Here is a 24427-nt window from a genome sequence, read left to right as displayed (position 1 = left end):
TGACCTCGGATACCTTGCACCCTCTACACTTGCTAAAGTGAAAACATCCTAGGGAGGGTAGGTATTTGCCACATTAGTCTTAAAACATTTTTTCATTTACAGGGATCTCACAAACCGAGTGACAGCCAGCTGCCAGCGTCATGAGCCATTCAGGTGGGCTGAACTTTAAGATACTTTATGTCTTCCCAAATCCTTTAAGCCAACTGAAACGAAAATTTTTTCTTTCTAAAAGAAAAAAATTGATCACAGTGAAGGTTCACATTAAAGACTAACTTTAATGGGTCTTTTAATTAGCTTTCATCACTGGTACAAAAAGGTATACTAAGAGAAATGTTTTCACTAAAAGTAACAAACTAAAAAGAGCACTAAACCAACTAACCCTAAGTATTACACAGGTAGTACGTCAGTTTGCCTTAATGAAGGTCAATAAAGCAGCCCACTCTGAGTGCCCACTACGGAGCACTGTTTCCAGCGTTCCACGTACCAAACCTTTAGTCCTTGGAATAACCTGGAAGGAACAGAAGCAAAGTGACTCACGCTTGTCACATGACTGGGCGTGGCCACGGTTGGAGGCAGCAGATGAGGCCACAGGCCTCGCCAGTTCCTGCCAGACAGGGCCCTTCCTAGCACCTTGCACAAGCTGCCTTGTTGAAGAGAAACAGGACGCCCTCACGATGCCGCACCCACTGCCTTAACCAGTGTGTTTTTCTGACATACCGGACATCTATTTAAATTTATTTTTATCCTCACATTAGGACATGCCTATTGATTTTAGAGGGGAACAGAGGGAGAGAGGGAAACAGCAACTGGTTGCCTCTTGCACGTGCTCTGACCAGGGACTGAACCCACACCCGAGCTACATGCCCTGACCAGGAATCGAACCCGTGACCTTTCAGTTTGCAGGATGGTACTTCCACACTGGCCAGGGCTTTTTAAAATCTTGTTTGAAGTGCGCTTTGGCTTGTTCACTCTGTATTTCATTTTCTACTTATTGCCCACTTTCATGACGGCAGATGGGTTCTAGAGGCCCTGAAATGTTTGAAACAAAGAACAACACAGACGCCCACAGCAACTCTCAACACTGGGTCAAGCTAGAGTATGTGGTTGGAAGAGGTAACATTAAAAAGAGCTCAAAAAGGGCAGCCTGAAAAACAGGGCGCAGAACCAGGCCGTGCTCCTTCCAACCCAAAGGGCTGGCTCACAACACTGGTTACATCCTAAACTGCATCTAAGAGGCGCATCACTGTATTCATTTGCTTGTTGCTGTTTTTCTGACTAGAAGACACAGAGTCACTTTAGATCACTTCCATTAATTTAATATTTTCATTTTATATCCAGATGTCACATTTTCTACATTAAAATATAGTCATGCTGACTCCCCCCAACACCCTCAGAGAAAAAAGTGAAGAACTTTACACAACTTGAAGGATGGAATGCCAGAGAAGTCGCTATTGCACCCAAGAAACGAAGGACATGGAGCACACACGCAGGGGGCAGGGCGCAGTGCCGGGAAGACGGCTCAGGGCCAGGGCCTGGGCCCGCGGGAGCAGGAATTCAAAGGCTGAAGCTTTTAAATGCTATCACTTGTGCCACAAGACGACCCTGAAGAGGCAGAGATAGGTCAGAAAGCAGGACCAACTAGGGGGGTCTTCCAAGGGCCGCTCTCTAACAGAATTTAAAATATCCACATGGACAGGAGCGCTTTCTCCTCCCACCATACCTCCAGCACCTGGCAACGCTTTAGAAAATTACACCACTGTTAGCATGTTCACGTGTAGAATGGGTACAGGTGGTGGTTCGTTGTTTGACTGTACCCCCAACTCTTCCCAATGACGGTTACTCTAGTTCTCTTCATTAGGATCCCTCTGCATGAAAGCCCAGCGGGGATCGAGGCAAGGCACCCCACCAGCACCAGATCAGCGCCAGCCGTGCCAAAGCCGTGCGCTCCTGCGCTCCTCGGAGGGAGGGTGAGCAGCCAGGCACAGGAGACCGAGCCTGTGCGCACGGACGAGCGAGAGGGGCTCCTTTTCTGACCTACTCATTAAAGAGGAAGAGCAGGCGGACCGTGCCCGCCATCTGCTCGGAGCAGCAGCACAGGCCCGGCGGTCTGCCGACTGCACGGACTCCCCGGCTCCGGAGAGGGCGCTGGGCTCTCGAGAGGAGGCTTCCTTCGGCTCGGCCCTGCCCCGCCCCCTTTCGAAGATGAGAGCGCTGTAACTTCTGCTGGCGATGCTCTCGAGGGGGTGGACGGGAAGGTCTGGAACATCAAATAATGAGGACATCATAGGCAACTAGCTACCCACTATATACAGATACACACGTCAGTAAGGAAACCTCACCTCCATCCCTGCAGCTACTTTTCACAAAGCATCGAAAATCCAGGATTTCTGAACAGGGGACATTTTAAAGTCTGTTAGCAGTTTTAAGACACGGCAACACTGGTACAGGATGTCACCTATCCTGTTCTTAATTACAGGGCAACATGGTAAACTCCAATACAAAGGTGGCGATGGGGAGTGCGAAAGGACACAGACAACAGGACCAGTATGTCACAAGGGTATCGAGCCAGCGACGAGTGGCAGCTAGTGCTTCGCGGAGTCCCGTGGGTAGAATTCGCTCAGGGTGCTCTGAGGGATCCTCTTCAGCATTTCTTTGGGGAAAATCCGGAGCAGCTGCCAGCCAATGTCCAAAGTCTCAAAGACAGTGCGGTTTTCATAAGGACCTTATGAGAAAATTGAGATTGGATGAATACAGGCAAACGACTTCAGCTCACTGGTGTCCTTCAGGACGCACCCTGCTACGTGGCCATCCCTGTGAGCACAGCGCGAGAAAGAAGAGAGACGGCCGTGGGGCCTCCCCAGACTGACGTGACTGACTGTGCAAACGCGGGCCCAGCCCATGAGCCCCTTGCGAAGCAGAGCAAAGGGGAAGGCCCGTGGCCGGAGACGGCAGGCAGGCCCCTGGGCAGCAGGGAGGAGGGAAGCAGCTTTTCGGACAACTGGGGGGGGGGGGGGAATCTGAAACCACACCCAGGGCTGTGCCCAGAGGGCAGTGAGTTCCCCAGGGGCAGAGGTTGCTACAGACACTTAGAAAGCCTGGAAGGCCACCTGAGCACATGGACAGGTGAGTGGTTTCCAAAGTTGTTATTGTTTTTATAAGTAGCATAAATCAGCCTCATCATGTAAATAAATCTCACTTCTTAACGAAGGAATCAGAGTGGCTGAAGTTCTGGATTCTTTTCTCTACCAGAAAAACTTCAATTTTACTTAAAAAAAAACACACACAAAAAAACCCACACTTGTATATTTGGGGGATTTTAATGTTAATAAAAAATGTATCATATTAACTAGAAAAGTGCATAAATCCTAAAGTGTGTAGCTTCATGCATTATTCCAAAGTAAACACATCTGTTCCAAGTACCACTGAGTTCAGGGAGAGTACTCCCAGCATTAGCAGGAATGGCAGGGGAGAGAAACCAAGCAAAACAGCTTGAAAACCCTACATGTGCGATGAAAGGAAAACCATTATGGACTTTTTAATAGAGGACCAACCAATAAAAGCTACTCTGGCGACGGTGGCTGGGGGGCAGGGGGACTGGTGGGAAAGTCGGCCCCAACGACCAGGGAGTACGAAACCAAAGACATGGAGCAGGTCTTAGGACTCAAAGCATGGCCCCCCTCAAAGGGCGGTCAGAGGTCAGCAGCCGCAGCGTCACCCAGGAACTCGCAGGCAGTGCCCGGCTGCTGAGCTGGGCCTAACCAGAGCAACGGCCGTGCCAGAGGCGGACAGACCTGGAGCGGGGGCTGCTCCGCAGCTGGTCAGCTGGGGAAAAACTTGCGTTCTGGCCATGCTGAGCCTCAGGGACAGCAGCCTGAACCCTGGTGGCCCAGCTGAGGGTGTGGGGTTAGGGTTTCAGAAAGAGGGTAAGGATCAGCAGCAGCACAGGGAAAAAGCTAAAGCTTGGGGAACAGAACACAGGAAGAACAGGCAACTAAGCCTCTGAGAACATAAACAATTAAGCAGGAAGATAAATCAAAAAAGGAGATGAAAACAGATGGGTCAGAAAGTCCCAGGCCCCCCAAGCCAGAGGAGTCGGCTGCAGAGAGGCGGGGAGGTGGAGGAAGCAGCTGTCTGTCGCTGAGGGGGAAGGCAGGCGGGAGCTACAGAGCCGGCTGCCGGGAGTAGGGGGGCAGGCCTGGGGGGGGGGGAGGCAGAGGGGGAGGAGCCAGAGTGCTCAGTACAAAGATGTGACAGGGCTGGGAGAACCTCTTTTCTAATCAGAAGAAAAACTATACAGAGACCAATGTAAAATCTCTCAGGCTGGGAAAGAGAGCTTCAGGGCTACATCAGAGGCTGTTGATGTTTGTAAGAAAAGAGTCACCTTACCCTGAGCAATAAAGTTCCTCTCAAACTTCTGCAGAAATTCCAAGTAGAGAAGATCGTCTGAGGTGAGGGCTTCTTCTCCAACCACGGCTTTCATGGCCTGCACGTCCTTACCAATAGCGTAGCACGCGTACTACAGAGGGAAAGGTTCACGGGACAGAGGGAAGACTTTATCAATGTTCAGTAATCAGCGCCACACACGTGTAGCTTTAGCTGTCTTCATGAGAGACCACAGAAGGAAAGTCACATTATTTACAAACACAATTCACGTTAAGTAAAACTCATGAAAACCTCAGAAGGACTTTATTAAAGTCTCACTGAAAAAGTCTTCAGGCATGCAATAAACACTACTACAAAAAGACACTTGCTTAATGTGTCAATGAGCTTACATTTTATAGGGCATTTGAGAATCAGAACTCAGACCATGGAGTATTCCATCTGGAAATTCCATTCAAGGAAAGTATTTGTGATATCAGGTATACCATTTCTACTTCAAATTTAACAGTATTTCTCTTTACTTGTGCCTGCTGCACAGCCTCATAAGGCTACGGAAACGAAGGGATTCACAGAAAACATGAAGCTGCATCCTTGAGAGTTCCAGTGACTGCTTAATGTGTTAACCAAGAAATGTGAGAGTACCCTTTCGGGAATGCCCCATAATTATTATTAAGGTTACTAAGAAAAACTTGGTGTTTTTTTTTTAATTTAGAAACTACCTTACATAGCATTAAACAAGGGTTTCAAGAAAATGATTTTTAATCTTGGTTATCAGCATCCGTCCTTATGAAAAAAAAGAGTGCTTGGTTCTAATGACTTTTTGTATTTCACATGAAGTCTATACTAAAATTCTATGTGGAGGGGGGGAAAAAGGATATGGGAGGAAGAGAAGAGGTATAAGAGAGCAGAAAGAATGGACCAAAGGTATTTACTTCTTTAAACATCACCCTTAAGAAAACATACGTACCAGCTGGTTAGATACATCAGCGTGGTCCTTTCTGGTCATACCTTCTCCAATAGCAGACTTCATTAACCGTGATAATGAGGGCAGCACGTTAATAGGTGGGTAAATCTTGGGTAGAATGGGAGGGGAAAACATTGTATGTAAGTACAAAATTGAAGCTTTCCTGGTAATACAGAAGCATTTTGAAATTCATTATTATTCCTTTAATGACATTAAACCATTGCATTGTTTCCTAGATGAGTCTGAACATGACTCCCTGGTACAAAACACCTTATGGCACATTTCTTTTGCAAACCAAACCCCAAAAGTGAAACCTATACTCAGTACAAGATTATACTGAAAAACTGAATTCTCAGTATCTGCCTACAATATCAAATCCAAGTGATCTTCTGAACTGACTCAAAATCACATATAAAATAAAAAGATTAACAATAACTCCACCTAAAGGGCACTCTATTACAGAACCTTAAATAACACTATCTTTGATTATTCAGCCACAAGAAAAGAATGAAATTGCGTCATTTTCAACAACATGGATAGACCCTGAGGGCATTATGCTAAGTGAAACAGTCACACAGAAAAATATAAATACCTTATGATCTCACTTATATGTAGAATCTAAAAACAAAACAAACAACAACAAAACACCCTGAACTCATGGATAGAGAGAACAGATTGGTGGGTGGCTGGTTGCCTGAGGCAGGAGTGGGGGTGGGTGGGCAAACGGTGAAGAGGGTCAAAAGGTACAAATCTCCAGTTAAAAAACCAGTCAGTCAGGGGGATATAACATACAGCATGGTGACCATGGCTCACAGAACTGTACTGCATGTTGGAAAGCAGCTGCGTGCCCCAGGTGGTGTGGCTCAGTGGATTAAGCATCAGTCTGCAAACCAAAGGGTCACCAGTTCAATTCCCTGTCAGGGCATGTGCCTGGGTTGCGGGCCAGGTCCCCCTGTGGTGGGCATGTGAGAGGTAACCACACACTGATGTTTCCCTTTTGCCCTCCCTTCCCTTCTGTCTAAAAATAAAATGATTTTTTTTTTTTTAAAGTAGCTAGGAGAGTGGATCTTAACAATTCTCATCACAAGGAAAAAAAAAAAATTAACTACGGTGATGGGTATTAACTGGACTTACTAGGGTGATCATTTTGCAATATATACAAATACTGAATCATTATGTTGTATACTTGAAACTAATAGGCAAATTATTCCCTTAATAAAAAAATAAAACAGGAAAAAAATCTGTTTTTGTATTACTATCAATATTGGTAGATTATACCACTATGGAACAGAATATCCAAAAAAGTTCTTTAAAACAACTGACTCCATTTTAAGGCACAGTAAAGTGGAAATTTAATTCTTAATTCTAGCACTCTTATCCACACTAGGATTTTGTAGTTAAGTCCCCGATCAATGTCACTGATTAGCTCTGTGACTTTAAGAGAAACAACACACAGAACACCAGTTTTAGCATAGGCAAATTGATATAAACAAGAGTTAAGTCCCTATGGCATTTCATCAACTTTAAAACAAAATGACATTGAATTAAACAACATTATTCAAGGATCTGCTATATACAGAAATGACAAGTTTACAGCCATATCAAAATCAATTTAAGCTATTTTTAAAAAAGAAAAAAATTCCTAAGAGCAAAGCCCCAGTCACCGACGAGTAGATCTGTGCATTTTACGGCACTGCCCACATGTCACATACCTGTCGGTTGTGCAGCTGCCTGTCCACATAGATCTGCCCCTCTGTGATATATCCAGTCAGGTCAGGGATGGGGTGAGTGATATCTACCGGAAGAAGACACTAGGCACTAGTTAAAGTCACCCCTCTCATACAGACAAACCCAGAGGATGTCCATCTGCAGTACCTAGGGCATTACCTACGGCATTACCTAAAGCCGCGCTATATAAAATAATTTTCTGTGACGATGGAAAAGTTCTATATCTGTGCTGTACAATATGGCAGCCACTAGCCAAATGTGGCTATTGAGCACAATAAAAATGTGGCTAACATAACTGAAGAAGTTTACCGTATTTCAAATTTACCTAATTTTAATTAACTTTAGAATGTAAACTGCCAAGTGTGGCTGGAGGTTACTACATTGGACAGTTAAATGTATTTGGTTGCAGCATAGACAGACATGTGTTGGCACATGGATAAACTGGCTACAGGCCTAAAAAGCATGGCTTCTCCTAGCTGTGTGACCTCTCCCCTTAATATTTCTTACAATTCCATCTTAAACAGAAAGTTCCCTTGCAGAGATTTGCCGATGGACGTATACTAAGAATATTCCCGGCTCACAAGCTGTTTCAGCATGGAAAATGCAGAGATGCTAGCCAAGTGAAGCACCACAATTCTGGCACCACCGAAAAGGTCATACAAATCGAGACATTTCTAAGTCTGCTAACAATTACATACAGTAATTGTGTAGCTACTTTTTGAACAATTTTCATGTCACAGGCAGCACATGAATTACGAACTCAGACGGCCTGGGCTCTAAAGCTATCACTTCCTGGCCCTGACAGGCCACTCGCCTGCCTGTGCCTCAGGTTAGAGACTCTCTCAAAGTCGCTACGGGGACAAATGAGCCAATATTTATAAAGCACTCAGAACAGTCCTCAAATATCATGAGTTATTACGGTTTCTGGAAGATATCTTGTAAAGGTGCTTTATAAAAACCGAGGTAAGGACTAAAAGGCTGACGGCTTTGCTCCAGGAGCTGCGCTGAGCGCCCGCTCCGCAGGCGGCGGCCTGCGTGCTTTCCTGCCGGTAAGCTAACAGTCGCTTTTAACCAGCCTTCGGTGATCCTCTGTCTCTGAAGTCTTGTGGCATTTACTATTGTGATTTTCATTTCACACTTATGCTACCTTATACTATCTGTGCACATACATAAAAAGTATCTAATCATTACGTTGAGACAATACTTTTTTTTTTTTTTTAGTTCCTTATATGTAGACCAGTGCCCTACAAACAGCAGGAACTCAATAGTACCAAGTAAATGAAAATTTAAAATTCAAATTATAAAAAAGTTGTTTTTCTTCCACAAAAGCATAATGATAATTATGAGCCGTTTCAAATGAACACTTGTATTTGGGTACATTTCACTGGTTAATGTGAGCTCTTGAAGGATAAACTCGCATAAGAATTTCAACTCGAAAAGGTAGACAGTCTTCTCTCTTGGACTCAAAGTCCCTACAAGAATTAGGGCTGCCATCATCCCAAGACAAACACTTACCATCGTTGGGCATGGTGAGAATAGGGATTTGAGTAATAGAGCCGTTTCTACCTTCCACTCGACCAGCGCGTTCATATATTGTGGCTAAATCTGTATACATGTAACCTGGGAAACCTCGTCGACCAGGAACCTCTTCCCTGGCAGCTGAAACCTGACAGTAAGCCCAGGAGGAAAAGATCACACACCAGAACATGGAAAGTAAAGCTCTGTTTGTTTGAACATGCCAAATTACAAAGCTGGAGTATTATCTTTCTCATTTAAATACTGTCTCTAAAAGATCATTTAGGAAAATCTAACAACACAAGTTCACATTAGCCTGCAAAGAAAATGTTGACAATTGGGCACTATAAGGTTCTTTTAGGCTTTTTTTTGGTTTGTTTTTGTGGTTTTTTTTGTTCTTGTTAAAATGTCACAATAAAGCAAATCTTCAAATAGCTTGCTAGAAGAAAATGTGCTTGCAATTTTATAAACCAAAGGAAGTTAATTTAAAAACTATGAGAACTTCTTTGTTCCCAAGATTTATTTCATGCCAAGATCTTGCCGTGTTTCTGTAAGCTCAACCTTAAAGGGCCGAAAGGGAAGGAAATCCGTACCGGGAGGCATTTGGTGTACTTTACATTCATTATTTAATCCTCACAACATCCCTATGAGGAAAGCAATGTTGTTAATGCCAATATTATAGTTATAACCAAAGGTCAAATAATTTCCCAAAATCACAGAGCCAGGAGTCCATTCACGGCACAAAATAAGAATAGTAACAAATGGTCCTCCTCTCAGGGACGTACATACTAGAACGCAGGTGTACCTGTTAATCTACCACTGCTAACAACCCGAAAGCATGAAGGCCACGCGGAAGTGCTACTTCAGCGCCTGCCAGAGAGTGTGCTAGGGCGGCGCCGCTCAAAGCCTGGCCTGCACACCAGCTTTTATCAACATCCAGTGCAAAAATACAGACGAGCACTTAGAAAACTTTAATGGCAATTTAACAGAATAACTTCACGTCTGTTGAATCTAATAAAAAACGTCTAGGCCTGTAAACTCTATACTTTTTATTTCACTTTTCTAGTAACTCATTTTTGTTGTATTTTCGGAAAGTATGGGACTGCAACAGGTAGGGTGGGGTGAGTCCTCCAGTGACAAGCACTGCAGCAGAGATACGGGTCTTAAGAGTTTTAAGAAGCTACATAGCTTGTCTCTTCAGAAGCCTTTCCTATTGACATGCTTAAAGGAGGAACTTACTCAAAATTTCAGTAACTTGCATTAGAAAAAACACCCTAAACTTCTGCGTGATAACTCTAGAGTCTTAATATTGCTCCTAAGTAAACACTGAGTTTTCCAAAGGAAAAAGATGCTCGGAAGGGCACTGCCAGAATGGGGCCTTTTTTAAAAATACTAACATCATTAAAAACCAAATTCTGTAAAGGTTTAGGAATTGACGGTCTGGGCAGACAGACTTCCTGGGAGAGTAACGGAAAAGGCAGCCTGCAACAGCTACCATCTATTCTATCTTAGAATCAAGTCTTAATCCATGGAGACAGGACAGAATGATGAACAGGCCAGTATCTTAAATCTCTTCTTCTACTCATTTCAACTCAAGTGACAGAAAACAAGCTGGATTTTCCTTTCTGATTAATCAAGGTATTCTACTAATATATGAGCAATGAAGTTTTAAAAACATGATGAAAGTAAATAAAAATTTAACAAAAGGACAAGAATATTCTGAAAATTAAGCCATTTCAATTAAGAAAAAAATTACCTCTCGAAGTGCTTCAGCATAAGAACTCATGTCTGTTAGGATAACCAATACATGTTTCTCACACTGATAGGCCAGAAATTCGGCTGTGGTTAGAGCCAAGCGCGGAGTGATAATTCGTTCAATACTGAAATGGAACATTAAGTCCTATGTCACTCAGATAAAAAGGCCGAAGACAAAAGAAAATGAGATTCTAGAAATAATAGTACAGTCTCCCTCTAAAAGTTTTACGTAAATTAAGGAGGGTAAAGCAATTATTACTTTAAAAGTTCTTAAATAAGGCAGACTTATTTTAGGTACTTATAGAATAAGAATCACTTCTACAAAGTTAAATTATTTTATAAATTTCTCAGAACTACATAGTTCTCAAAATGGAGAGGAGAGAAAGAAAGAAGAAATAGGGGCCAGATTCCTCTGGTAAGAAAGAAAGATCATTTACTGAGTACAGACTGCGTGCTAGGTAATTTACACATATTCTTGCATTTAACAGGCACAACAAGCCTGAGAGTCAAGTGCTATTTATCACTTTTTCTGGAAGAGAAAACTGAACTTCAGAGCCTAAGTGATTTGCTCTAAGCCAAATAACTATCAAGAAGCAGAACTGGAATTTAAAGTTTTCCCATTCTTAAACCCATGCTGCTGTCATTATTATACCATTTTACCTCCCTAGACAGGTAACATTTTTCACCTGAAGGGTGAACATCAAGAAATAGCTGTCTTTACTTACGTAGGGTCATTAGCCAAGTTCAAAAAGAGGCAGACATTGTCCATGGAGCCATTTTCTTCAAAGTCAGACTTGAAGAACCGAGCGGTTTCCATGTTTACCTAAGCAGTAACGACTTCATCAGGGCTAGCAGAAGGAAAGTCCTCAACATGCATTTCTGATGAAGGCCCAAGCTATTGACCTGCATTGCTCCTTTTAAAGTTTCAAGTACTCAAAAAATTTTCACAGAAGCCAACAAAGTAAATAGCCTGCTTTGGGCACAAAGAGATTTATTCTTACATTTCATAGTCAAATGCCAAATTTTAATCTTTAGTTTGCCCAAAATGCCAAGCTGCAACTTCTCTAAATAGAGATAAATTCAATGATACGAGTGATTTTCTACACTGTTCTAAGAACATAAGCAATTAGTTTTATATTTCATATTAAACCAGAAAATAATTTTACTTACACCCATAGCAGCAAATACAATTGCAAAGTTTTCCTCACTGTAGTCCACTACATCTTTGGATTTCTTTACCAAACCAGCCTGGCGACAGATCTGAGCTGCAATCTGATGAGGATTACAAAGCACTGAGTTGGAATCTAAAACAACAAATCTGCAACAAAACAACTTTTATCCTAAACTTGTTGATGATATGGTTATAGATGAAATTGGGAAGTTTTAAAGGACTTTACCCAACAAAGCCATTTTGTACTTTTTGCAAAGATCTCTTAGGGTAACCAAGAAGACAGCTATCATGCATGGACAAAGGCTCAATGTAATAGTTTATATAAACTGTAATGTCGGGGATGAGTGCGGAACATTCTTTGGTTTCTCATTACCGTGAAGCGTTCAGGAATTCTTCCTTGCTAAATTTCACAGCAAACAGATCCTAGCCTCACCTCATTGTGCGGTAATCCTGCCGCAGAGAAGATGGGGATTTTCTGCCCCCGAGCAATACTGTTCATGCCGTCGATGGCCGAGATGCCCGTCTGAATCATCTCCTCTGGGTAGATGCGACACTGGGGGTTGATCGGCTGGCCTAATGCGGTTCAGAGAGGAGAAACTGTTCTATGCCTGCACATGAAGACTAAAACCATAGAAAGCATTTCTTTCTATGCCTAAAATATCAGTTATTTCTGAGACTGGTTAAATAATTTTTTCCACTGGTCTTGCACAAACTCAAGAAATACATGATAGCAGAACCCAAGTTCCTAAAGTGAGGAAAGGTATAGTAAATATGAGAATGATCCTAATTTCAAAGCCATGGCTTTGCTGTTTACATTTCAGGTATAGCCTGGTGACATCTTAAGACATTTTATATAAAATTTTAGGACAATCTCTAGGAAAAATAAATTTATTAAATAACAAATCGTTAATTATGGGGCATGTTGGTGATTAGCTCAAAATATCACAAAAATCACTCTTTACGTGACAAAGGGATAAGCTAAATAGATACAAGCCGCTTCCCCCAAGACACAGAAATCCATTTCCTGTCCTCACCCATGATGTCAAGGAAGTCTTCAGCCAGGACAGCCGGACCTCTGTCGATGGGTTTTCCTGACCCATTGAATACCCGACCTGTAAAACGGTGGTACAGTACAGAGAGGACAAGGACACAAACATTCATCATTTTTGAAAAGGCTAATGGAAACAGGTTGAAAAGGAAACAGATCTCTGCTCAGAATGAGTAATCTTATCGGTTTACCAAGCATATCCTCAGACACTGGTGTTCGGAGAATATCCCCGGTAAACTCACAGGATGTTTTCTTGGCATCGATACCTGAAGTTCCTTCAAATACCTACAAAGAAAGAGAAGTAATCAGAAGGGTAAAAGAAATTTAAAGCATAAGCATTTAAATTTTGTCAGCCCTTATGAAGTCATTGTACATAAATGTACACTATTTTTAATATCACAAACACAACCTCTTGACAAGGGTCATGCCTGTAGGACATCAAATCCTACAATCAAGATAAAAATGTTTTTTACATTTTTAAACAATTGTTTAATTTGGAAAAAATAAAAATAAAAATAAAATATGCATCAGAGACCTTAGGTGGCTCCACATAGCCCTTTATAGAAATTCTGCTGACACGTGCTCTAGACTACTTTTTAGGGGAACATATTATTTGAGAAAACTGGCATTTCCCATCATTGGTGACATTAAAAATTAGGAATTATAGGACACAATTTAAAGAAACAAGACTCAGATGTCATTCTGGTTTCCATACTATAAGCTGTGATTTATGCTTTTCATCTCTCTCCTACCTGATTTTCCACTTCATTTTATCCATTTAAAAAAAAAAAATGCCACCTTACTGGAGGAGCTTTTGGGCTAGAATGGAGATAAGTAACTGACATTTGGCAAAAAAACATGCAAAAACAACTTTTTCCCCACAGCTAGTAATCAATCTCTAAAGATACACTTATTCAATGATGACTAGAAAGAACACACGATGTTCCTTATATTTTTGTAATTAGGAAAAAGTTCAACTGGCCAGGTTTTGAAAATGATGCTTACCTGAACCACTGCTTTGGAACCACTAACTTCTAGAACTTGCCCACTTCTCTTTGTGCCATCTGGTAATGTCAAGTGAACAATTTCAGCGTATCTGGGAAACTAGGGGGAAAAAATCAATAACTATAGGATTAGGGGTTAAAAAGTTAGATTTAGGGTTAGGGTTAAAAACTTCCCAAAACACTCCGCACGCTCTGTCTTGATCACAGCATGAATCCACATGCGATCCCACCACCTCCCTTACACACAAAGTCCTCCAGTAGTTCAAGTCCTTCAAATGCTCATCACTGGTACAGACACTAGCAGACCAGCATAAGGTACAGAGAGAAGAGTCTTAAATCCATGAAAACACAGTAATTAAAATTTTTCCTTCCGTGTATAAAGTTTTGAGACTACAGAAAGGTATAGAACTTAGAAACAACCATGTTCCCCCTACTCAGGACAGAAGTTGCTGTGTGTATAACCTGGCTGTGTGTGTAACCACCTATGTGCTTTGGGGGCAGGATAAAATGCAACTAAATAATAAAATAATGACTTATAATAAACAAAAATCCCCCCAGTCTAATTTTCCTAACCAGGTATGTATTCTCTTAATCCATGCTTAATATTTTAAATGCATGTTTCCAAAAATATAGTGTGGATTTATTTATATAAATGGCAACACACTAAATATACCATCCTGCAACTTTTAATTTGGCCTTATGTTTTGGATCATAGTAATATTTACCTCATTTTATCAACATAATCCACTGAAAGATGCACCACTATTTTATGTAATGTGAAGGAAAGCACCTGCCAATTAAACTATGACAGACGGTTCACTGTAACTTGATTTTGGATATGCTAACATGTGAATATATGAGCATCTTAAAATTAATGTTAGAACAGATACAGTGCAAATCAAATAAAATCACACCACATTTTATTTAGTTGTTTTCCCAATGGAGTTCAAAGCTGTTCCAAATTTACAGTTAAAACATGCTGCAATGAACATTTTCACGTGTGCTCCTTACAGGCTATGCCCATTCTCTGCCAAATTACTCTGCAAACAAACTGTATTAATTTACAATCTCCCCACCAGTATACAAAGTATCTTTTCCCTCCATCTCTGCCAGCTTATGTAACCATTATTAAACATTAATTTTTACTATTTGATAAATAGCATCTTTCCAATTCGTATTTTCCTGATTCTACTAATCCTGAGCATCTTTTCATGTTTACTGACAATTCAGGCTTCATTTCCTATGACTGGCTCATTAACATCTTTTCCTCACTTTTCAACTGAATCTGCTTTTTATTTATTTTTAGGAGTTTTACAGATTCTGGATACTAATTTCTTTGCAAATATCTGCTCCTGCTGTTTCTTGTCTTTTAAATTTGTTTATGGTATCTTATCACATGAAGTTTTAAGACTTTTTATATAATAATTTGCTTTATGATTTGTGCCTTGTGTACTGTTGAGAAAAACCTTCCAATCTGAAATTAAAATGGTCTTTTGTACTATCTTCTAAAATGGATTTTTCATATTCAGGTGTTTAATCCACCTGAATTTACTTTTGGTAAGTAATTTTACTTTTCTCCTCTTTATTCTTTTTAATACAGAGGCCCAACGCCCTAATAATATTCACCAAGTAGCACAACACGCCCCCCACTGCCTCGGAAGGCAGCCTTGACCGTCTGCCAAGTCCAATTCTCCGGAGGGAGGGGAGTTCTGAATTCTGCCCCCTGACCCGCCTGCTGACTCCTGCACCAAATCCGCATTCCTAACCACCTGTCTCTACCTGATGTTGGTGCCTGGGGAGAACCAACACCTGTCTTTTCTGTCATTTGTTAACATGGAATCTACACTTATTTTGTTTCCTTTTATGTCTTTCAACAAAGTTTTATAATTCTCTGGAAAGAGGTGCTAATAATTCTAGTTAAGGGGGCACAGAGACTACTACTGGTTTCTGCAGACTGATCTTGAATCCAGCAACTCTGCTTTGCACCTTGTTTCTAACAGTTTGCCCACTGAATGACTTGCGTCTTCTGTTTAGTTGGTATCGCCAAGAAATGATGACCAGCTACTCCTCTTTCTTCCTGATCCCTCGACGCCCTAGTTTCTTCTCCCGCAGCATCAGCTGGGTTCCAAGCAAGGGGTGGAGGGTGGCGGGCACGACAGGACTCCTCGCCCTGCGCCTGCTTTCAATGGACTGTCTCACAGCCTCCCCTTCAGTGTGCTGTGTGCTGGAGGGTGCAGTAGGTATCTAAGAATTTCAAAGTTTGGCCTTGCCCATATTTCCAAGAGACTTTTTTTTTTAAATGAGTAATTTTATCAGCTTTTTCTGTGTTTATTGAGGAAAGCATAAGCTTTTGCTAGTTTAATCCATGAATGAGCTGAATTACACTGATACATTTTCTAATATCAAGTATCTCAGTATTACTGGGATAAATTCTACTCTGTCATAATTGTGGTTATTTTTGCTAAATATCGAATACATGAGTTTATTTTATTAAGAATTTTGGGATCTGTGTTTATAAATGAAAATAGGTCTACTTTTCTTTTCTTATACTACCCTCTGTCTGGTTTGGGAATCAAAGATGCGCTCATTTCATTAAGATGAGTTGGGTAGCAAGCTCCATTTTCCTCTATTCTGATATAATTTGTGTAACCGTATTTGTTCCTCTCCCCTACATGTATGTTTTAAGTTAAAACAAAAGCCAAGAGCAAAAAATAATACAATCACTCTAAATCTGGTGGTATAAACCATTTTTAAAACTACTTAAAATTTACCAGCTTTTCCTCAGCTGGAGCTACAGATCCCAAACATTGAATGAAACTTTGTTAGCACTCTTAAAATTACTTCCTCAGAGATTTTTCTACGTCCTTCCCATCAGTGACTCTGGTAGCACCCCGCACTTATCCCTGACAGCACTAAATAAGCAGCCGTTTCCGCGCCTGCGTTGTGCCTGCTCCCCCACTGCACTATGCTCCCTGGCGGAGCGGCCACGCCTACTGTTCTCCACAGTATTTTCTGTGCTACTTCAGCACTGGAAATAGTTGTAACATGAATGAGTATTTTTAAACTTTTCAATAATATATTTACTAATATAAAAGTTTTGCATTTTAAAAATGAGCCCAGAATTTTATCTATTATAGAAGACAGAAGAAAAAGAAAGGATAAAGACACCAATAAACCTTCCTATACTTCCTCAAAAAACAGAAGTGATGGCTCTTTCACGAAACATTAATGGGCACCTGCCTAACCCTGTACAACTGGAAAGCTATGCCCTGAGGTTTCCAATCAAACTGCAGGCCAGCAGGAAACTGTGGCCGGAAGGTAAACTTGCTATGCTTAACCTTGACATTAATTTGTATAGGCACCTTGTAATGCACAGAAGTATTCTCTCAGTGATAGAGCTGAAAAGACAATGTACTGTGACCTTTCTCCTAAAAGAGGTTTCTCAATGTATCTCCCACTTCCAGAGAGGCCACAGGCCCACACACCTCCGCCGTTACTTTCCTCAACAAACAGGTAGCTGGGCACCTTTCACCCCAACCCACAATAATCGACAGTGAATTCCCGTGCTGGAGAGCGTATCACAGAAATTCTGTTCCCCGGAGAGATTTATCACAGAACTCAGGCAGATGACTTTGCCCAGGATATTCAATTACAGACTAGATTCTATGCCTCTTTTTCTAAGATAACACTAACATGTTTATAATTCTTATATACATGTGTGGCTACAATAACATGTAACTAAAGATTCAACAAACTGAAAAAGTAAAAACTATACTTTGTGTTGGGGGTTTAGTTTCTATTGAGATAATCTGTGTTTATTTATTTGATATTTGAATATCAGTGTCAAGCCCTCAAAGATATAAGCAACATTGTTTATTCGTTCACAGACCTTAAAACTTCAGTAGAGAAGACAAAAAAAAGGTAACAAGTAATTCTAACACATGGCAGTCTATGAAAAGAGCCATGATACCATGTATCTGTAATATTCTACAGGTTATAAAATATACTCATAACTACTACTGGGTTTTTTCCCCAACAGACCTGTGAGGTAGAGTGACAATTTTTTTTTTTCCTGCAGATAAGGAACTCTAGGTCCCTACCAAAATCCACAGTAGATCCAGTGCTGGAATCCAGTCTTCTGACATTTGATCTAAGTCTCAAGTCTCCTACACAGGACTGACATTCAGACCAAGGGATGGCTTAAAAGTCATAACATAAAATTTAAAGTATACATAAAAAGGGCTTAACGTCACATTTTTAACTTCATAAATGGTTAAACGATGATGGCGGTGTATTACCTTAACATGATCTAAGATCACCAGCGGACCATTGACTCCTGATACTGTCTTGTATGCTGGGAAAAAACAAAAGAGTCAGCTTTAGTCAAATAGGAAAACAGCCTCAAGTACCTCCCTGGGAGTACACAAAAACCCCTCTGCTTTGTCACACCTACTGCAATACGGAGCGCTCAAAGAGTTACAACACTTTTCATGGAATGTATTAAGTATGGCTGCACGTGCACAACTTTTTATAACCTACCCACATCCAACCAAAACCATCGGAATCCTTACTATGAGCAAGTCACAATGTTTTAAGGACCGAGGATACAAAACCAAAAAAGACGCAGAGGAACAGATTTCCCTCAAGAATTCCCGTTTCTTATGGAGAAGAGGGTGAGGGCTCTAGCAGATGTGTGGGGGAGGCGGAGCGCAGGAACAAGCCAACAGCACTTCTTAACTTGAAGAGGAAAGGAAAGCTTTGTAGAGGAGGTGGCACTTACCAAAGTACAGAAGGAAGGGGAAGGGAATACTTAACTTTAAGCAGAATTGACAACACTCACAAAGGAAATCTGAGAAAATGCAGCCTGTTAAGGTAAAAGGCTATCATTAAATGGCATCTTAAAAACTATGGGAAAATTGTTCTATGAAGGAGGTAGCGGGCAAGGAAATGAAAGGCCAGAGGGTCAAATAAGATAAGTATCCTTTAAAATAAAAAGCCAAATATAACCATCAGTTTAGAAGCTTCTGTTTTCCGCGGACGATTATGGCCGCTCTGCAAGGCAGCTAATCCCCAGGGTGGCCACCCCTCAGCCACAGCACACCTCACCCCCTTGTCGAGTATAATGGCAACGAGGTACGAAACAGAACACTGAAGAGAGGGATTATAAAATCGGATGGACTAAATTTCATAATCAGAACAATTAAAAAAACAAATAAAACGAATGTATTAAAAAAACTTACAAGGCCTAAAATAATTTCTAAGACGCTGTCAACCACCTGGGAGCGTTTCACTTGCTTGGTTTCTCACTGAGTCTCGGGCAGAGATTACTGGCACAGACGCGGACTCCCGAGAATGAGGAAACCATTTAATAACCAGTCTGTCCACTCAAGGGGCTCCAGGACTCAGAGACACACTTCCTCAGCCAGGAAGCGGGGCCCTGGCAGAAACACGGGGCGGGGCAGGCCAACACCACCGGGGCCCCTGGCCTCCGCATCACAGGCACTTAAATCCTGGCAGCTACTGTTTGCTCGAGTGTGTCTGTAATTGTAATTATCTCATCAGAGGCTCCACGATGACCTTTTTTTTTTTTTAACTATAGACAAAGGGCAAGTCACTTTAAACTAAAAAAGTTAAGTTACTTGAATAGATGGTAAAAGAATGAGCCATTCCTCAAAAATTATTAGAAAGACCCCCAATTGTCATATTTGCTGCAACTTTTATGAAAATCCACTCCACTGTTTTAAAATAACCTAATACTCTTAAAAAAAAATTCCTATCCCTAAAAAATGATTCATTGTTCTCATTTTAAGAGTCCAAACATTCTATCGATGACTTTCTAAAATTGTTATGTGGAAATGCAAGTGAGCTACATTAGAAACAACTTTTCTTAGAACCCAGTGTTAAAAATACAGAAACAAAAACCTTTTCAAACCATTTACCCAAACAGCTGGGAATGAAAGGAGGGGCTATTTATAAGTAAATGTAACACCAATAAAATCCTTCAGGTTCTGAAAGCCTCCTTACTTTTCAGAAAAGATTTGCATCTCCTTTGAACTTCTAACCTCTAAAACAGCGTTTCAGAATCTCGTGCTTAAATTCCAGCACATTCAAAATTATGAAGTTTTGCCAGTCACGAGCAAAAGCATGACCAAGAAAAAGAAACACTAGTCATTGCTTTTCCTGGAAACAGTGAATAAAGCTGACTTCTACACAAGACAAGGTTCTTATGCATCAAAGGCAGTCTCTAAATTTGCAATATATGTAGCCTTTAAAAAAATTTTAATGTAAATTTTATTTTTCAATTACAGTTTGCATTCAACATTATTTTATATCAGTCTAAGGTGTACGGCATAGTGGTTAGACAACAGACCATCATGTACTTTGCAAAGTGTTCCCCCAATATCTCCAGTACCGACTGGGCACGATATCATTATGGACTATTCCCTATGCTGTAGGTCACATCCCAGGTGGCCTTTAAAGAAGCCAGTAAGTAACCATTTGAATTTATTAATACCAACACTCTCAATATACATTTCATAAGTATTTGCCAGAAATTCTTATTTAATCTCCATAACAGGTCTATGAGTTAACTAATATTAACCCAAGCTTTAGAAGAGGAAAATGATTCTCAGAAATTAAGCAACTTGCCCGAGGATCTGGCTCCAGAGTCCTGTGTTCTCCAACTCTGAGCTGCAGCGCAAATTCTGACACTGTACTAGCTGGATGTCGCAGTCGGGTACTCTCATAATTACCTACAGCTATACTACTCAAAACAGCTTCCTGAGTCTGCATCTTCAGCTACAAAAAAATAAGTTGACTATTTAATGCACTGGACAATGATTCCCTTTGTGTCCGCACTTTGTCTTTACTGCAAAACAACCTTTCTTCAATGGAGTGTAGCAACTGGAGAGTTTAAATAGAGGAAAGACTGATCTACTGGAGATGCTTCAGCAGAGTTCCCTCCCTGGAAAACACGAAAGACAGGAGGGGACTACAGCAGATACAATCAGAGGTTAAGCAACACGCCTGGTTTAAATTAAACTGGCACACACACTCACCTAGTAAGTGTTATAACCCAAACTAAATAAAAAACATTACCAAACAAAACCCTGGCAAATGCATCATATTTCTGCAGAGTATCTTTAGAAAGGTTAATTTCAGCTTCACAGAATACTGGGAGGTAGGAAAGGCTGATACATCCATTCCAAGCTTACAAAGGCTCTGAGAAATCTGTTACTAAATGGGAAAGCCAGGATGAGAAGTGGCTTTGTTTGTTTTGAGGTTGTTCCCACCCCGCATTCTCAAGTTGGTTCTCTACGACCCTAAAATACTTCTGAACTTAGTCTCCAGTATAATTAAAAAATATGGAGATGACACAATTCTGAGCATTTGGCCTACTTGGACTATGAATAAATACTAGAAACAGTTTATATACAAACAATAGCTCTTTTCCATAATAATAAAACTATTTGCAAAGAAAAAAACTACCAGAAAAAATGTTATCAAACAATACCTTTTATCTGTTGCAGTATTTATATCCAGCGTTCCACACCATTACCGTCAACAGCCCAAAGCAGAGAGAACAGTTTAGAGTAAGGCTGCCAAAGACATTAAGTTGCTTTTCAAAAACTAAAAAACCATTCACAGGTTACATGAACACTTCTATTTACCAAAATAAGGACCATTCCTCTCTTGAAATGTTCCAAATGAACAAGACCTTGGATCTGGAGGGGATGAGCAGAACTTGAGACAACACAGCAGACACATGCTTCCATTATATGCCAAACACATTTTACACCAACAAGTCACATCTTCGATTCTGAACTATCAAGCAGACAATAAATATGTATGGAGTGACATTTAAAACCAAAATCTACAAAGGTTTTTAAGAAGCCTTTTTCTCAGATGACATCCTCTGCCTCCTGCAGGATATAAGATTGTTCAAGACTACGAACGCCATTTAGTGATTGCGAAATTTTTAAGGAGAAAATTGACAGCCATTGCACAAGCGATCTAGTCCTTCAGCCTCCGCCTTATTAGCAAAACAAAAACCCAGAGCAATCATCTTCCATTGTGCAAGAAGAGTAGATACCCACACCCTGAGCAGTGGGAGCTGAAAGCAGTGGGCGCTGAAAGCAGTGGGCATTGAGAAAGAGGTTCTAGAAAAAGGCAGGCCAATGACCCCTTCATCTGACTTTTCTGGGGCTATGATGTCAGAAACATAAGGTTAGTTAACCTAGGGACTCAAGAATGATGCCGATTATCTAATTCAAAAGGTAGAGTGTCCAAAGCTCTATTATATGATTGAGCCTTGCTCAAAATTTAAAAGAAAATCATGTTTCCTTTCCTTGTGACTTCAGGAATTCAATTAAAGTACTCCAGATTATATAAAGCCTGCATATCCCGTTTTCCAGTTCTTGTTAACAGCCCCATAATCCTGAAGTTGTTTTAAAACAGGATCCAATCTGCACAGTGAACTGCCAATACCACTCCACTGCTTCATTCAAACAGCACACATTAAATAACTGTAACATCACTGCCTAGGATGGTATCATCAATCTTTAACTAGAAAAATTAAGAGATTAATATTTATTCACAAGCAATTAACACTGTTAACTAGAATCAAGAATGTGGCAATAGAGAAAAAAAAAGATGGTATTCTGCAAATGTGGTTAGCTGTTAGCCTAAGTATGACATCATTGACATTTTTTAGTGTAACTCGACAAAGGGGGACTCAACTCAATCAAGTAGCCCAACTCCCTACTCGTGATTCCATTCACGTTAAGAATCTACCCACTAAACTTTTAGAATAAGGGGTTTAAATGCAAGTTATAAAACAAATTATAAGACACAGTACTTCTAAGTGTCAAGCAATGGGCGAGGAACTGAGGATATGAAAAGGATTCCTGACCTCTAAAGGTTCAGTTTTAAGCTTTATGTTGTAACAATTCCGTCAGGAGGAATCTCATCTGGAGAAGTTCCTCAGTCGCTGGCTAGGCACACAGAGATAAAGTAAGAGCTTACAACTTTAATCATGGAGAACTCTCTAAACAATGTCATTACTTCAGCTGATACTCTGAACTGACACTGAATGAATAAATATTGAAAACTGACTACTGCACCTGTATAATCTTTTCTTAGAAACACCACTAATGTCTGCTATGTTCTGTATGTACCCAAAGCAAAACACACAAATACAATTCATAAGTGAATTCATAATTGTTAGCTATGAAGTTGTTAAAGTCAACGTAAGAATGCAACATCTGTCAACTTTCTGAAACATCTCTATTAGCTTATTAAAAAAAAACCCAATAAGCATTCTCTAATTCAGATAATTCCCAGTGTAAAAAGCACAACTCAGCAAACCGTAGAATCAAGTGTTTTCCTCTCCACATACTGCAGTGCTGTCACGTGACCCAGTGACAGATCAGGATGGGATTAGTCAGGCAGGAGAGAAACCTTTCATCTGAAATTCTTTTTAACCAATGAGCCACCCACAAACAGGCACTCTGGCAATTAACCAGTGCAAATACAGTCCTGCCATCCGGGGGAACATCAGGTGCTTTCCCAAGTTTTGAGTCTATTTCCAGGGCTCATCCCCAGTTCCTAAGAAAGCTGTGAAGGCATATGATGCTACACAGCTGTACTGTTTCGTAATCAAGCACCACTTCTTGAGCAGTTCACTTAAAGCTGGTTTGTTAAGGCCTTTTTATAATCCCAACACTTAAACATGCCTATGCATACGCTTTGCATAAATCACGCTATGTAAGCAAAGAGGCTTGATTTCCCCAAGGCAGCCTTGCACTCAACCACGTCAGGTTAACTGGACAGTAAATGATGAGGCAATGGTACAAAAAGGCCCGGCAAGAATTAAGAAACCTGGCATTGCAGTTCCTACTCTGCCAATAATTAGGTGTCTAAAGCCTGGCAAGGGCTGTCCCTCTAGGAACCTTAGGCTCGTCACTGTAAAATGAGAGGGTTAGACTAGATAACCCGCGGGGTACTTTTCAGCTCTAGCGTTCCGTGGTATCTAGGTGTCCTGCTGTGGAGCAGCCCTCCACCGAACATCTCCCTCTGACCTCCATCCCCGAAAGGCCTGACCACGTCAGCGATGGCACTTACATCTTCGCCCGCGGCAGGGGCTGCCCTGAGGTCCATGCCAGTGAGAGCAGCTAGGGAGGGGCGTTCCCGCGACCACTAAGTACCCAAATGAGGTCAGGCGAAGATGAAGATCAGAGTGACACGAAGCGGCCTTCCCGAGGAAGAGACAGGAAGCAAGTGCCTGAGAAAGCTCCAGCCGAGGGAAGTTGGAGAGGGCGGGGCAACAGTCAGGAGCCCACCAGCCCCAGGAAAGTTCCCGCTGGTGCTCCTTCCCTCGCAGAAATGTACGATACACTCAAACCTTCTTCTAGAGAGAGGCTTTGTGGGTGAGGGTAAGGGGGACGCGAAAGGAAAAAATGAATAACTCATCCCCCACCCCCAAGCCGCTGGCTAAGCAGGTGAGTAGGAGCAAGGGGCTGGACTTCGGAGCAAAGACAGGATCCATCTTGCTCTCTGATACTCACTGAGGCGAGGCTGGGAGAGGTAGTTCCGGCTCACTGCCAGCGCCTGCTCCCGAGATCCCGCCGCCGCCCCACTGGTGGGCACCGGTAGCTCGGATGCGGCCCCGTTCACAATTCCCCGTATCACTCGCAGCGCCATCTTGTCTCCTCCGTCCCGACTGGCCCCGCAGCAGCGCCGCGCAGGCGTAGATATAGCAGGGGCAGCCCGCGCACCCGGCTCCGCCCATGCGCGCTGCGGCACCGCGGCCTCGCCCCGCCCCTTTCGCGGCACTCCGCTGGCTTCCTCGTGACTAGGCATCC

General features: G+C 41.6%; 1 protein-coding gene across 1 annotated transcript; it reads right to left on the bottom strand.

The window, feature by feature from the left end:
- Window positions 1–1300: 1300 nt before the first annotated feature.
- Window positions 1301–24287, bottom strand: ATP6V1B2 (ATPase H+ transporting V1 subunit B2). Its single transcript, XM_054578951.1, has 14 exons — window positions 24131–24287; window positions 17864–17919; window positions 13567–13665; window positions 12753–12846; window positions 12548–12625; window positions 11947–12086; window positions 11513–11614; window positions 11068–11165; window positions 10344–10467; window positions 8588–8738; window positions 7057–7139; window positions 5348–5452; window positions 4387–4516; window positions 1301–2722 (listed from the first exon to the last, which is right to left on the bottom strand). Exons 1-14 carry the CDS (start codon window positions 24264–24266, stop codon window positions 2583–2585), a joined length of 1536 nt encoding a protein of 511 aa, XP_054434926.1. The 5' UTR covers window positions 24267–24287; the 3' UTR covers window positions 1301–2582.
- Window positions 24288–24427: the final 140 nt, after the last annotated feature.

This window comes from Pteronotus mesoamericanus, unplaced genomic scaffold (genome assembly GCF_021234165.1).
Source record: "Pteronotus mesoamericanus isolate MK-2021 breed Mesoamerican mustached bat unplaced genomic scaffold, CSHL_Meso_final contig_502, whole genome shotgun sequence".
Classification (NCBI taxonomy): domain Eukaryota; kingdom Metazoa; phylum Chordata; class Mammalia; order Chiroptera; family Mormoopidae; genus Pteronotus; species Pteronotus mesoamericanus.
Note: the sequence above shows the minus strand (reverse complement) of the source record. Positions and strands in the feature narration are given on the sequence as shown.

Bases quoted from the DNA above. Each gene is read 5' to 3' on its own strand.
- ATP6V1B2 (XM_054578951.1), bottom strand. From the start codon at position 24,266: ATGGCGCTGCGAGTGATACGGGGAATTGTGAACGGGGCCGCATCCGAG. The intron at 17,920-24,130 runs GTGAGTATCAGA...GTTTTTTCCCAG, and splicing joins CCTCTCCCAGCCTCGCCTCA to CATACAAGACAGTATCAGGA. The intron at 10,468-11,067 runs GTAAGTAAAGAC...GTTCCATTTCAG, and splicing joins AACTTGGCTAATGACCCTAC to TATTGAACGAATTATCACTC.